Here is a 12,319-nt window from a genome sequence, read left to right on the forward strand (position 1 = left end):
GCAGCCCCTGGTGGGGAGGGAGGAGGGAGAAAAGAAGAAGGTGGGGGGGTCCTTTATTTTATGATTGTGGTGGTTTTGCAATATCAAAGCTTTGGAAAAGCTGTTGAGAAAATAACTTGATGTGGGGGGGGGGAAAATGGGGTTTGTGTTATCCTATGCCTGACCCCAGGGGTGATGGCAGGGAGGGGATAACAGTGATTTCTGTCCATGGGGGAGGTGACAGTGAGGGGGCACTGGAATGATGCCTGTCCCCAAGGATGATGGCAGTGAGGAGATGCTGGTCCTTTGGGAGAGGTGGCAGCAAAGGGACACTGAAATGATTCCTACCCCTGGGGGTGATGGAAGTGAGGGGACACCATATAGATGCCTGTCCTGAGAGGTGATGCCAATGAGGGGACACCTGAGTGATGCCAGCCCGGCTGAACAAGGCCATAGGTCTGAATGTGAGCTCCCTCCCCACGGCAAAGCCACTTGGTGGCTCATGGGGACAGAGCAATGCACACAGAGCAGCAATGCAACCAGGACAGGACGCCTGCCCTCATTCCTGTGTGTTCTGAGGGCAGTCAATGGCCCTGGGTGTGCACACCTGCATGGGGCCCAATGAGCCCTCCCTGCCCTGCAGGTTGTGCCAGCTCCCATTGCACCCATAGATCTGGTGGGGAGCCAGGTGAGATCATACAGTGCATCACTCTGCTCGGCGTGTCTGGGCGAGGAGGGGCTGGGGAGGCCACCCCAACCACCCACGAATGTTGATAGAGCCACAGAGAGGCACCTCTGCAATTAAGTGGGTTGTTAATGAGCTGCAAAGAGCGGTGGGGAAGCTCAGTTTTGCCTTGGTGGGATGAAGGGAGAGGCAGCAAGTTGCTGTGGGTTCTTTGGGTGCAAAGCAGAGCAGCCTGTGATGCTCCTGGCCCTTGTGATCTATGGGAGCTCTTGGAAAGGCTCTATGTTGGGATACAGAGAGGAGGTGGGCTGCCAGCCTGACTCTGGACATAAAGTGGGGTATGGGGGGTGGCCATGCAGCACAGGATGTGATTGTAGAGGGCCACGCATAGCAATGGCACCTCCAGCTCCCCGTTCTTCCCTCCACCCCAATTAACGCACATCCGCCCTGGGAATGGGGCGGTAAATTGCTGTGAATCATTCAGACCTTCCGCCGTTCCCAATCCCGGCAGCTGATGCCATCGCGGTGCCATGGGTCCCTATGAGTGGGGCCGAGCCCTCAGAAGAAGCTCACACAGCCCCAGTGTGGGGGTCTGAGGGATGATGGGGCTCTTGGGGGGTCACACTCATGGCTATAAACCTGCAGGGGGTTATTTACGACCCGAAAACGATGGATTTGGTCTAATTTGTGACAGGGGGTACATAGAGATGGAGCTCAGCTGTGCACAGTGATGCCCAGTGCCAGGATGGGGTTCAATGGGGACAACCTGAAGCCCAAGAGGGGCAATGGGAGCACTAGGCATCAACTTCATAGATGCTGAGGACTGAAGGCATCATTATTGACCTTCAGTTCGACTTCTGGTGGCATCGAGCATTCATTCCTACTCCATTTCTATTAGGGAAGCTAATGGTGGGCTTAACTCATGGATTTCCATCACAAAAGGGCCCACTAAGTCCCCTTTCTTTGGGCAAGTTCTTTCCATCTCAGCTTCCCATCTGTTAAAACACGAGCTTCACCCCCCGCTGAGTTTGTTTAGCTTCATGTTAACGGCCCAGCTGCACCTGGTCTCTGCTTAGAGCTTAATTAGTGAGACAGATAGACACCAGCTGGTAGGAAAGAAGGTGAGGGCAACCCATGCGATGCTACAGGCCTTTCACCCCTCCTTGGTGCTCCTCACCCTTTGTCTGAGTCTCCAAACCCACTCATTGAATAAGACAGAGTAGCAACCAAACGCCTCCAGAATGCTTGAAATTCAGCTTTTATTTCCAGGCTGAAGATGGGAGAAGCAAAGCAAGAAGGAAACTGTCAGCAGCAAACATTGCACGGGCAGAAAGAACTCAAATAAAGAACCAAAGGTGCTGCACCCGATATTGCATTGCCCTCTATGGAGAAGCATCACAGCTGGGAAGGATTGAGCACTGAGGATGAGGTCCGTGCATTAAGCAGGGAGATGTCCAGGGTTTGCAGAGCTGGATGCACGGTCAGATCCTGCTGTTAGAACTTAGGGCATTGTGGATGCTTGTAGGCTGTGCTCTGAGGGTAGGAGGTCTGTGCTGGTGGGGAGTAATACTGTGTGGGCTCATGGTAGGTCTGTGCTGGAGGGTTGCATGGTGTCTCACAGGGGTACACGGGTTCAGGGACGTTCTGGTTGCTGGAATGGCAGGAGGACCCAGAGTCATGGCAGGATTGGGAGCTGTGGCAGGAGGGCTTCTGGTTGTGGCAGGACTGGCTGGAACCCATTTCTTCTGAGCGTCAGTAAAGCTGCCTGGAGCAAAAGATGGCTCTGGTAAGAGGAACCCTGGTGCATTTCTCATCTATCCTCATTCCCTCCCTTCTCTCTCTTCATCCCCCCACTCTTATCCCCCCCATTGAACTCTTTCTCTCTGCATCTTCCCAATCCATCCCAAATACCCCCTCAATTCTGCCTCACTCTCTGGGCTTTCTTTGCCCAATTCCAACATAAGCAAAGCCCCAGGCCAACACAGTGAGACCCACCAGCTTCTCCCCAAACCCATTTCCCACCCATCACCATGATGCAGCCCATCCTTATCCCATCCTTATCCCATCCTTATCCCATCCTTATCCCATCCTTATCCCATCCTTATCCCATCCTTATCCCATCCTTATCCCATCCTTATCCCATCCCCTCTGCCCACTCCTGGGTCTCCATCACCTCTGTGCACTCTGCTTCCATCTAGGCAGTAGAATGAGGAGAAGCAGACTTACCTCTACAGCAACAGCAGGAGTGTCTGGAAGGGACAATGAATGGAGAGGACTGGGCTGAGTGAGTTTTATAGCCCTCCAAAAGGGGTTATTTTGAGCATGAGACACCGCTACCCAATGCCAATGGGGTTATTAATGCACTTGATCTCTGTCAGCCAAATGTCGATGACCTCAGCCCTTCTTCTTTGACATGTAATTCTTTCCATTCGCAAGGAACTTCCCATTGGGAGTTAGGGAGATGGGGGTTATCTTTAGGATCGTTTGAGTTGGGTGAAGCTCATCAAGGCCACCTGGTCCTGTTCCATTAATGAATGGGGACTCATGCAGCTGGATCGGGTTGCTCAGATCACTTCTTACTGTTTCCCCTTATGATGGCCCTCCCATAAACTGACAGTAATCTAGGAACGTCAGGGAGCACGATGTTGTGTCACTGGGCACGTGGGGTTGCATCAGGAGCAGAAATGAATTGCGACTTGGAAAGGCTGACAGCTGCAGCAGCAAATTGCTGCATTCAGGAAACAGCTCAGGATGGTAATTTACAGGTTCACGTGGGGAGGAAATGGAGTTATCAGATGCGAGATGGAATCATCCAGGTTGGAAAAGGCCTCTGAGTTCTGTAAATATGGATCTAGGGCTGCTCTGTGTGTGGGGTGGGGAACTCAGGGGGTCCCAACTTATGGCCATAAATAAAGCAGGGAGGTGAGTGGGGGCAGAGCTTGGCTCTGTGCTATTAAGATGGGGTGCAATGGGGATGCATAGGGTGCAATGGGGATGCATTGGGAGCACTGGGCAGTGCTCAGTGCTGTGCAGGTGCCCCAAGAGGATACAGAGCTGCTCCTGTTGGCCACATTGGAGCAGGGGGTTGGAACCAGAGGTCTCCTCCAGCATCAGCCGAACCCTGGTTCTGTGATGGTCGCATGGGGGGATGCTTAGGTCCCAGCTGGAGATGTGGGGGGGGGACACAGCTCTGCCCCAGCTGGGTCCCATCTCCTCATTCTGGGGCTGTTATAAAAGCCTTCATCTCCTTTTTTCCTCCTCCTAGGAGGGGTTGCCGGTGCCACCAGGTGGCAGCAGGGCTCTGTCACAAAGCCTCATCCTTTGAAAGCTTCCATAGGACAACCTGGGATGAACCCACGAGCCTGAAGCTGCGTCCTCTTGCCCCTTATTGCTGCAGAGATGCTACGGCAGCAACGGGGTTTTAGGGTCTCCTATGCTGTCCCCATCCCTGCAAGGGGCAACGTGGCCCTAATGGGATGCCATGAGCTGCCCTGACCACAGAGCTGGCTCAGCCCAAGCGTGCAATATGGGATGCGCTTTGACTGCGGGTATCCAGCACCTCCCTTGGGTTGCTTTGGTCTTGGAGCTCTGCTGGAGCTGCGGGATGCGTTTGGGGAGCTCTAAGTTATAGCAGAGCTCGCCTCAACTCTCTTGCAGCCCCACATCGATGCTCCGATCCCGCTGTGCTCAGAGCAACAGGAGTTTTATTCTCTGCATCCTTTTGTCACAGCCCCAGTGGTGACACAGCAGCGAACCCTCACCCGGGGCAGAGCAGAACCCCGCCGTGTTGGCAAATATCCTGTTGCTCATTGCTGCTTCCTGCCTGGATCCTGGAGGGAGGGGCAGGGTCAGCCGGTGTTGCCCCAGAACTGGGTTTACGTGCTTCAGACCTGTGTAGGAAGAGCTCCTATAAAACCCAACTGCTGCAACCACAACAGCTCCATCCTGGGGTGGGCACATCCTGGGGGCTGTTCTGCTCCGGGTTGCTTTACAGCAGGGGGGTGGCAGGGAAAACCAGCTCTGCTCTCCCCCTGAATGTAGGACTACATCTGCTATGAGACCCTACAGTGCTATAGGATGGGGTGTGTGACCCAGCTTGGGATGCACAGCCCATTTTTGGTTGCTCCACTGGGACACCCAACCCTGCATGTAGAGCTGAGCAGATCCCATGTTCACCCTGCCAGGTATTACCTTGTAGGAAGGTGTCAGACACGTTTCAAATGTCAAAAGCAACCCTAAAGGAAGCTGAAGCAACCTGACCAGCAGCTGTGAAGCAAACTCGGAGCAGTCTTGTGTTACCCTGGGGCTGCTGCTGCTGTTTTGGGGAAGCTGATGGCAAGTTTCCTCACCAAGCAGGGTGATTTCAGGGCTTCCATTCACCCTTAGGAAATCACAACTGTTCCTTTTATCCCCCCCTCTGAAAGGCATTTGCAAATCAGCCTTTCAAATCAGAAGCTCTGTGGCATCTCAGGCATTTCCAACCCCCTGAAAGCAGCCATTCATAGCTGCCTCCGTGCAAACCTGAGATGTTATGAGCCAAGCACTGGGATTGTGTGGCCAAAGAGACCTAAAAAGATGGTTCTTCCCCATCTCTGTCACCCACCGTTGCAGCCTGGTTTGAGGACACAGGCAGAGCATTCACAAAGTAGGTTTTTCTCAGCTGGAAATGAGGAGGTTGGATAGATTCTGTGGTCTTCTCTGACCTATAGAAGACACTGCAAAGGTTGCTGTGAACCCTGCTGCAATGAGCATTGCTCTCCCAGCAGCTCATCTTGCATTTGGGAGCCTGCAACCGAGTCTGACCATGGTTTGAAGCCATGCTGGAGGGGGAGAGAAAGGTGAGAAAAAAGAAGCAGAAACAAGAAAGCTTTGACAACCTTGGGGCAAATCTTTATTTGGCAGCAAAACCATCAGACTCGAAGGGTTGGAGGAGCAGAGGGTTGGGGAGGATGGGGAGCAGAGGGTTGGAGGGGGCAGCAGGAGCTCAGAGCTGCCAAGCACAGCCCTTCTCAGTGGTTGTGCTGATGCTGATGTTGGTGTTGTTGCTGGTGCTGATGGTCCTCACAGAAGTGGAGATGCTCGTGGGTTGCGATGATCACCCGGATGATCAGGAGCATCACTTCCCCAAAGCTCAGCTGCTGGTCCTTGTTGCCATCGAGATCCTTGAAGATTTGGTCAATAGAGACCTGATTCTTCACGTGCTGGGGGAGGAGAGACAGAAGTGCCATTGGTCACAGCCCTGAGGTCCCCCAGCCTTGCTAAGACCCTTCTAGGCTGCTGGAGATCCCAGCTGTATCTCCAGGAAGGCTGCCCTTCATCTGTCCTTATAGCACCTCATAGTGGCTGCTGGATGGGGAGAGCTGGGGCAGGAGGAGGCTGTTGGGCTGGATTTGCTCTTTAGGGCACTTGAGCTGATAGGAACCAGTGGGATCCAACCCAACTCTCTCCCATCTTGGGGTGCAAGAAACCCCTCCCCCAGCTCTGCTCACCTTCAGGTAGTTGGCAAGCTGCTTCTCAATCAGAAGCTTCAGCTCCTTCTTGGTCAGGGTGTCATTGTCCCCCTCCCGTCTCGAGTACTGGTGGAAGACATCGATGATGGTATCCATGGCTTTCTCCAGCTCAGAGAGCGGCCCCTGGGTCTGACAGCCCTGGGAGAGGCAGAGTCACAGCATGAGGTCAGGGTTGCAGCAGGTGTCTGCACATCAGCACAGCTCCCTGCAGCCAGGTGGGGATGCAGCCTGGCTCTTAGTCATTCTGTTTTCAGGCTAAATTTGAGCTGTTTGCTTGGGTAACCTGCAAGCCAAGGGAGCCTGGAAGAGGCTGCAGCCTTGGCTCTGCCTTGTATAGTAGAACATAATGTCTAAGAGCTGATTTGCCTCCATCAGAATGAGCCTTCTGCAGCTGGGACAAGGCTCCTATAACACCTCTATGGCAGTGCAGAGCCTTAGATCTGACACCCACAAGCCCCTCGGTGGCCATCCCACACTGCAGACAGCTATTTCCAATAGGAGACAATAGGAGGCTGCACTCCATTCCCATCTCCATCAGCACTCTGCTGGGATGCATTGAGGCTCACAGGGCAAGCAGAGGATCCCCATCCATCTGCTGGCTCAACCTGCACCTGGAAAAGAGCATGGAGACCTTAGAACCCCCCCTTTATCCCCTTGACTTGCCTTGCTCATGTTGATGAAGCAGCGATGACCGTCTCAGGTTGAACTGCAGCCGGTCTGGAGCGCAGCCTGTCTTATAAGGCTGCCTGCAGGCCCCATCCCCTGCTTGTGAAATGCCTCATTTCATCCCATTACGGTCCATTGTCATGACATCGTGGTGTGTTGCTTAAGGCTTGGGGGGTAGTTCCTTAAAAGGGGTCTCTGTGGCTTTTCCTGTAATGGCAGGGAGGTGCCTGTGTCCCCATAGCCAGCTCCCCTTGACCATCCTTGAGATGTCTACCCATTTTGGCAGCTTCCCTCTGCTTTATTCCCCTCTGCTTTATTCCCCTCTGCTTTATTCCCCTCTCCTTTATTCCCCTCTCCTTTATTCCCCTCTGCTTTATTCCCCTCTCCTTTATTCCCCTCTCCTTTATTCCCCTCTGCTTTATTCCCCTCTGCAGGGACACTTCTCCACCTCACCCTGGTGGACCTGGTGCATCCAAAAGCATCCCAAAATCCCATTGCTCCACACCAATAGGGGCTGGCTGTGTGACACAGGGACCGTCCCCTTCTTACAGCAAGCAGCTCTCCAGGAAAGGCACCTTGCATGGCTGCAGATGGGGCTCTATGGGTCTGTTTCACCCCACCCCAGTTTTGCCCCAGGGTGTTGGGTTGGGTGAGGCTGAAAGGTGGATTTTGGCTTTCTTGTTGTTTTAATACATGTCCTCCTTTGGTGCTATTGTGCCTTATTGACTCCGGGTGCTGCATAGGCCAGGTGCAGTTGAGAGCAAAACAGGATTTTCCAGTGCAGCTTTATGACAACCCCCCCCCCCTTTTCACCTCCAGGCTGATTCAGCTGGTTTGGCTGGGATCCGTCCAACCTGCTGAGCACGGAGCCCATCTCCAATGCCAAATGAGGGCCAAAGTGAAGCCACTGAGCTCCTAATGAGCAGCCATGGGGCAGCAGTGCCAAGAGCTGCTGGATGGGGGGTAGGGGGGGGACACAGCCCTGCCCTCATTGCTATGGAGGTCTGCATTTCACAACGTGATGCTCCGGTGCACGTAACAGCCAGGGAAGGTCTGGGATGTTTCACAATGTTGGGGACCATCTGCTGGGTTGCAGAATTTGGTAGCGATTTCAGGAAATGGAGCTTTGGCCATTGTATCATCCTGACGTGGGGTGGGGAGAGGATGGGCTGAGGGTACAGGGTGGGGTGGAGGGCTCAAGGTTGAGGCCAGAGGGTTCAGGGTTAGGGTTAGGGTTAGGTTTAGGGTCAAGGTTAGGGTTCGGGGGCTCAGGGTTAGGGTTAGGGTCAAGGTTAGGGTTAGGGGGCCCAGAGTTATGGTTAGGACCAGCAGGGTTAGGGTTAGGGTCAAGGTTAGGGTTCGGGGGCTCAGGGTTATGGTTAGGACTAGGGGGCTTAGGGTCAAGTTTAGGGTTAGGGGGCTCAGGGGTAGGGTTAAAACCAATGGGTTTAGGGTCAGGGTTAGGGTTTGGGTCAAGTTTAGGGTTAGATTTAGGACAAGGGGGCTTAGGGTTAGGGTTGGGATCAAGGTTAAGGTTAGTGGGCTTGGGGTTGGAGTTGGAGTTAGGATTAGGTCCAGGGAGTTCAGGATCAGGGTTAGGGTCAAGGTTAGGGTTTGGGGGGCTCAGGGTTAGAGTTAGGGTTAAGGCTAGGGTTCCAGTTTGGATTAGGGTTAAGGTTAGGGTTAGGGTTGGGGCTGGGGAGCTCAGGTTTAGGGCTGAGGTTAGGATTACTGTTAGGGTTTGGGCTAAGGTTAGGGTTAGGTTTAGGATTAGGGCTATGGAGCTCAGGGTTAGGGTTAAGATTATCATTAGGTTTAAGGCCAGGGTGTTCAAAATTAGGGCTGGTGTTAAAATTAGGATTAGGGTTTGGGCTGAGGGGCTCAGGACAGCAGCTGGATACTCAGTTGTGCCCACCAGGCAGCAGCAATGATCCCCCATAGCATCTTCTGTCAGTCACTCACTCAATGTAACCCTTAGCATGAGACCAGGTACAACTTTGGGGTCCCGGGAAGGTGATGGCACATCATCCCACGGGGCTCAACAGGTCTCTCTGTGCAGCAGAGCCTCCCAGCCTTGTCACACCCATGCACTGTGCCACGGTGAGCTGCAATCCCAGCCCTGAGGCTGCAGCGTTGGGCAAGCATTGCTGTGGGGCAGGGAGTGGGAGCGGGCAGTGCACAGCACACAGGAGCTGGTTCAGGGTGAGCAGGACCAGCTGTGTCTGCAGTAGCCGAGCCCTGACCGGGCAACCCATACTTGGCAGTGTTTGCTGAAGTGCTTTCCAAATACATTTATGAGCAGAATGAGCTGACTTGCAGCCAGAGGGAGGGCAAGGCGGGGTTCGTGCTGCTGCATTTCATGGCAGATTTAACATGAGATTGGGAAGGAAGTAGGTCCTGGTTGCTAGATGTGGTTTTAGGGTGGTGAAATCAGCGGGATGTGCTGAGCAAGGCAGATCTTTAAGGACCCTTCCAGCTCAGGATGTTCTACAGACAAGGGGTCTGTGGTGGGGGCTGGGTCTGTCTGAGATGCCCGAAGCTGCAGCCACTCATTGCTGCTGCCTAGGGGGGCACAAACTGCTGCCATGAGTCCCCTGGCCCTAACCCTAATATTAACCCTAATCCTGAGCCTCCCAGCCCAAATGCTAACCCTAACACTAACCCTATCCCAGAGCCCCCTGGCCCTAACCCTAATATTAACCCTAATCCTGAGTCTCCCAGCCCAAATGCTAACCCTAACATTAATGCTATCCCGGAGCCCCCTGGCCCTAACCCTAATATTAACCCTAATCCTGAGCCTCCCAGCCCAAATGCTAACCCTAACACTAACCCTATCCAGAGCCCCCTGGCCTAACCTAATATTAACCCTAATCCTGAGTCCCCAGCCCAAATGCTAACCCTAACATTAATGCTATCCAGAGCCCCCTGGCCCTACCCTAATATTAACCCTAATCCTGAGCCCCCCAGCCCAACTGCTAACCCTAACATTAATGCTATCCCAGAGCCCCCTGGCCCTAACCCTAACATTAACTCCAAGCATCACCAGTGCCAGGACAGGACATAAATTGAGACACAGGGGTTGGTGTGAGCAGTGAGATCTTTATATGCTTCTGGAGGTGGTGAAACTCTCTGGGGGTCATTTATGGGCAGGGGGATGGACCAGAGGTGCCCCCAGTTTTCCTCCCATTGCCCTTTGCCATGAGTGACCCAACTGGTGCCCACCCACCGCAGATGTCACAAGCTTCTCCCTTCATGGGTTTTTGGGGTCCTTCATTCAGGCAAACACTTCTCCCACAAACAGCCCCCATTTCCCCAACCCTGAGGAGGGAGCACAGAGATAGGAAGGACTCAGAGAGGTTTAGGTGATGCTTTATTATCTTATATGTGACCCAAGCGGGCAGGACTCAGCCAGAACCCCATTCCTACATGCAGACCCCTATGGGTCCTTCCCCAGAGCCTGGCTCTGTGGGGTGGGGTGGTTCAATTGCTGTCTGGCTTGCATCTGTCTTCCTTATGGATGATGTGGTGCGCGTCGTCGGTCACCTTGGCCAGCACGATGGTGAACTCCTCGAACGATATCTCCTTGTCCTTGTTCAGGTCTGTCTCCTCAAAAAGCTCCTTCAGGTACCCAGGACGGCTCCTGCCCTGCAGGGGGAATAGGGTGAAGATCAGTGCCCCTCCCCAGTGGGCACGACCCCCACCCTGTTCCTTTCATTGCTGAGAAGCGTTTGGAGGAGTATTTGGGATCATTGGGGTTTTCTTTTTCCAAGGAGGATGGGTCTTGCCTTATGTGGGATTGTGGGCGTCTCATCCTTGGAGGTGCCTGAAGTCATGGATGGAGCTCAGGGCAGCTTGAGCTGGGGGGCACCCAGTTCATAGCAAGGGTGGGCCTGGGGAGGATGTGAGCTCCCTTCCAACCCAACAGTTCCATGGTTCTATGATCTTTCAGGACCCTTCTAACCCAGGGCATTCTTAACTGTTCTAGATCTTTAAGGAACCCTTATCGGACCCAGATGGCATTCTACTGTTCTACGATCTTTTATTAACCCAGATGACATTTCTACAAGTCTATGACGTTTTAAGGAGACCCTTCCAACCCAGGGCATTCTACAGTTCCTATGCCTTTAAGGACCCTTCCAACCCAGGGCATGTCTACTGCTATCTAGAATCCTTTAAGCGACCTGGTCCAACCCCAGGCATTCTACGTGTTCTAGAATCTGTTAAGGACCCTATCCACCCAGGACATTCTCAGTTCTATGACCTTCTAAGGCACTTCCAACCCAGGGCATTCTACTGTTCTAGAATCTTTAAGGACCCTTCCAACCCAGGGCATTCTACAGTTCTATGACCTTTAAGGACCCTTCCAACCCAGGGCATTCTACTGTTCTAGAATCTTTAAGGACCCTTCCAATCCAAAGCATTCTACAGTTCTATGACCTTTAAGGACCCTTCCAATCCAAGGCATTCTACAGTTCCATGAGCTTTAAGAGTCCTTGCAACCCAAGGCATTCTACTGTTCTATGACCTTCAAGGACCCTTCCAACCCAATATATTCCACAGTGGATCCAACCCAAGCCATTCTATGAGCTCAGGTGGTCCCACAGTGCACGGCTGCGCTGGGTCTGATGGACCACAGCCCTTCAGGGATGTTTGCACCCCATTCCCACCAGTGCCCCCCCAGGACCAGCTCAGCTTTGCCTCCCCTCGCTCCCATCCCAAGACACTCACACAGACTTTCAGGAAGTTGGGTGCCTGCTCAGTCAGCAGCGTCTGGAAGTCATTGAAGTTGAGGAGGTCCAGCTGACCCTCACGGATGCTGTACTGGTGGTAGATGTTCACAATGGCTTTCAGGGCCTTTTCCAGAGTGCAGTTCCCTGGAAATTGCTGCTCCTTGGCCTGTGGGGTGGTGCTGTGTGTGGACATGGTGGGATACCTGCAAACAGAGCTTGGGGCCATCAGGGGACAAAGCCAAGCACCCCACATTGTGCTGCAAGGCACCCCCAGGTTATGCAGCTCTCACCCCAAAGCAGAAACATTTCCATCCTTGCTAACAGTAGCACAGAAATGCCACTAACTGATATTAACCCACGACCCCAAAGGGGGAAATGTGGGTCCAGAACGACACAGATATGATACGAAGCGATACACCAAAATCACCCTCATCCTCATCCTCCTATGCTGCAGGAATCCATGCAATGTCACTCACCTTTGTCTGCGAGGAGGTTTAGAAGACGATGGGTCCGTCGTAGTGATCCCAGCACCTGGATTTGCTCTTTATATCCATCCGAGGATCTCTTTCGTCAGAGGCGGTGACACACCTGGTGCAAGCAACAGCTTGAATTAGCATTTCCCGCACCTAGAAATTGCGAGGTGGGACCTCTGAAGCCTCTGTCCCCATCTCTGTTCCTGGTTGCACCCACCAGGCTTCAGAAATGCTGTCCTGCCACATCCAAGTGGGGACAAAGAATGGGGAAACATC

At 53.3% G+C, this 12,319-nt stretch overlaps 2 protein-coding genes across 2 annotated transcripts; both read right to left on the reverse strand.

The window, feature by feature from the left end:
• Window positions 1–5,532: 5,532 nt before the first annotated feature.
• LOC107324457 (protein MRP-126) lies at window positions 5,533–6,939 on the reverse strand. The gene is made up of 3 exons (XM_015884484.2): window positions 6,838–6,939; window positions 6,154–6,312; window positions 5,533–5,865 (listed from the first exon to the last, which is right to left on the reverse strand). The coding sequence occupies exons 1-3, from the start codon at window positions 6,844–6,846 to the stop codon at window positions 5,674–5,676; spliced, it is 360 nt and encodes a 119-aa protein (XP_015739970.1). The 5' UTR covers window positions 6,847–6,939; the 3' UTR covers window positions 5,533–5,673.
• A 3,253-nt stretch (window positions 6,940–10,192) lies between these two features.
• On the reverse strand, window positions 10,193–12,160 carry LOC107324456 (protein S100-A12-like). The gene is made up of 3 exons (XM_015884483.2): window positions 12,047–12,160; window positions 11,569–11,773; window positions 10,193–10,485 (listed from the first exon to the last, which is right to left on the reverse strand). The coding sequence occupies exons 2-3, from the start codon at window positions 11,761–11,763 to the stop codon at window positions 10,321–10,323; spliced, it is 360 nt and encodes a 119-aa protein (XP_015739969.1). The 5' UTR covers window positions 11,764–11,773; window positions 12,047–12,160; the 3' UTR covers window positions 10,193–10,320.
• Window positions 12,161–12,319: the final 159 nt, after the last annotated feature.

This window comes from Coturnix japonica, chromosome 25 (assembly GCF_001577835.2).
Source record: "Coturnix japonica isolate 7356 chromosome 25, Coturnix japonica 2.1, whole genome shotgun sequence".
Lineage (NCBI taxonomy): Eukaryota > Metazoa > Chordata > Aves > Galliformes > Phasianidae > Coturnix > Coturnix japonica.

Coding starts and splice junctions, on each gene's coding strand:
- LOC107324456 (XM_015884483.2), bottom strand. CDS start 11,763: ATGTCCACACACAGCACCACCCCACAGGCCAAGGAGCAGCAATTTCCA. Junction 10,486..11,568: donor CCAACTTCCTGAAAGTCTGT/GTGAGTGTCTTG, acceptor TTCCCCCTGCAG/GGCAGGAGCCGTCCTGGGTA.
- LOC107324457 (XM_015884484.2), bottom strand. Junction 5,866..6,153: donor AGCTTGCCAACTACCTGAAG/GTGAGCAGAGCT, acceptor CTCCTCCCCCAG/CACGTGAAGAATCAGGTCTC.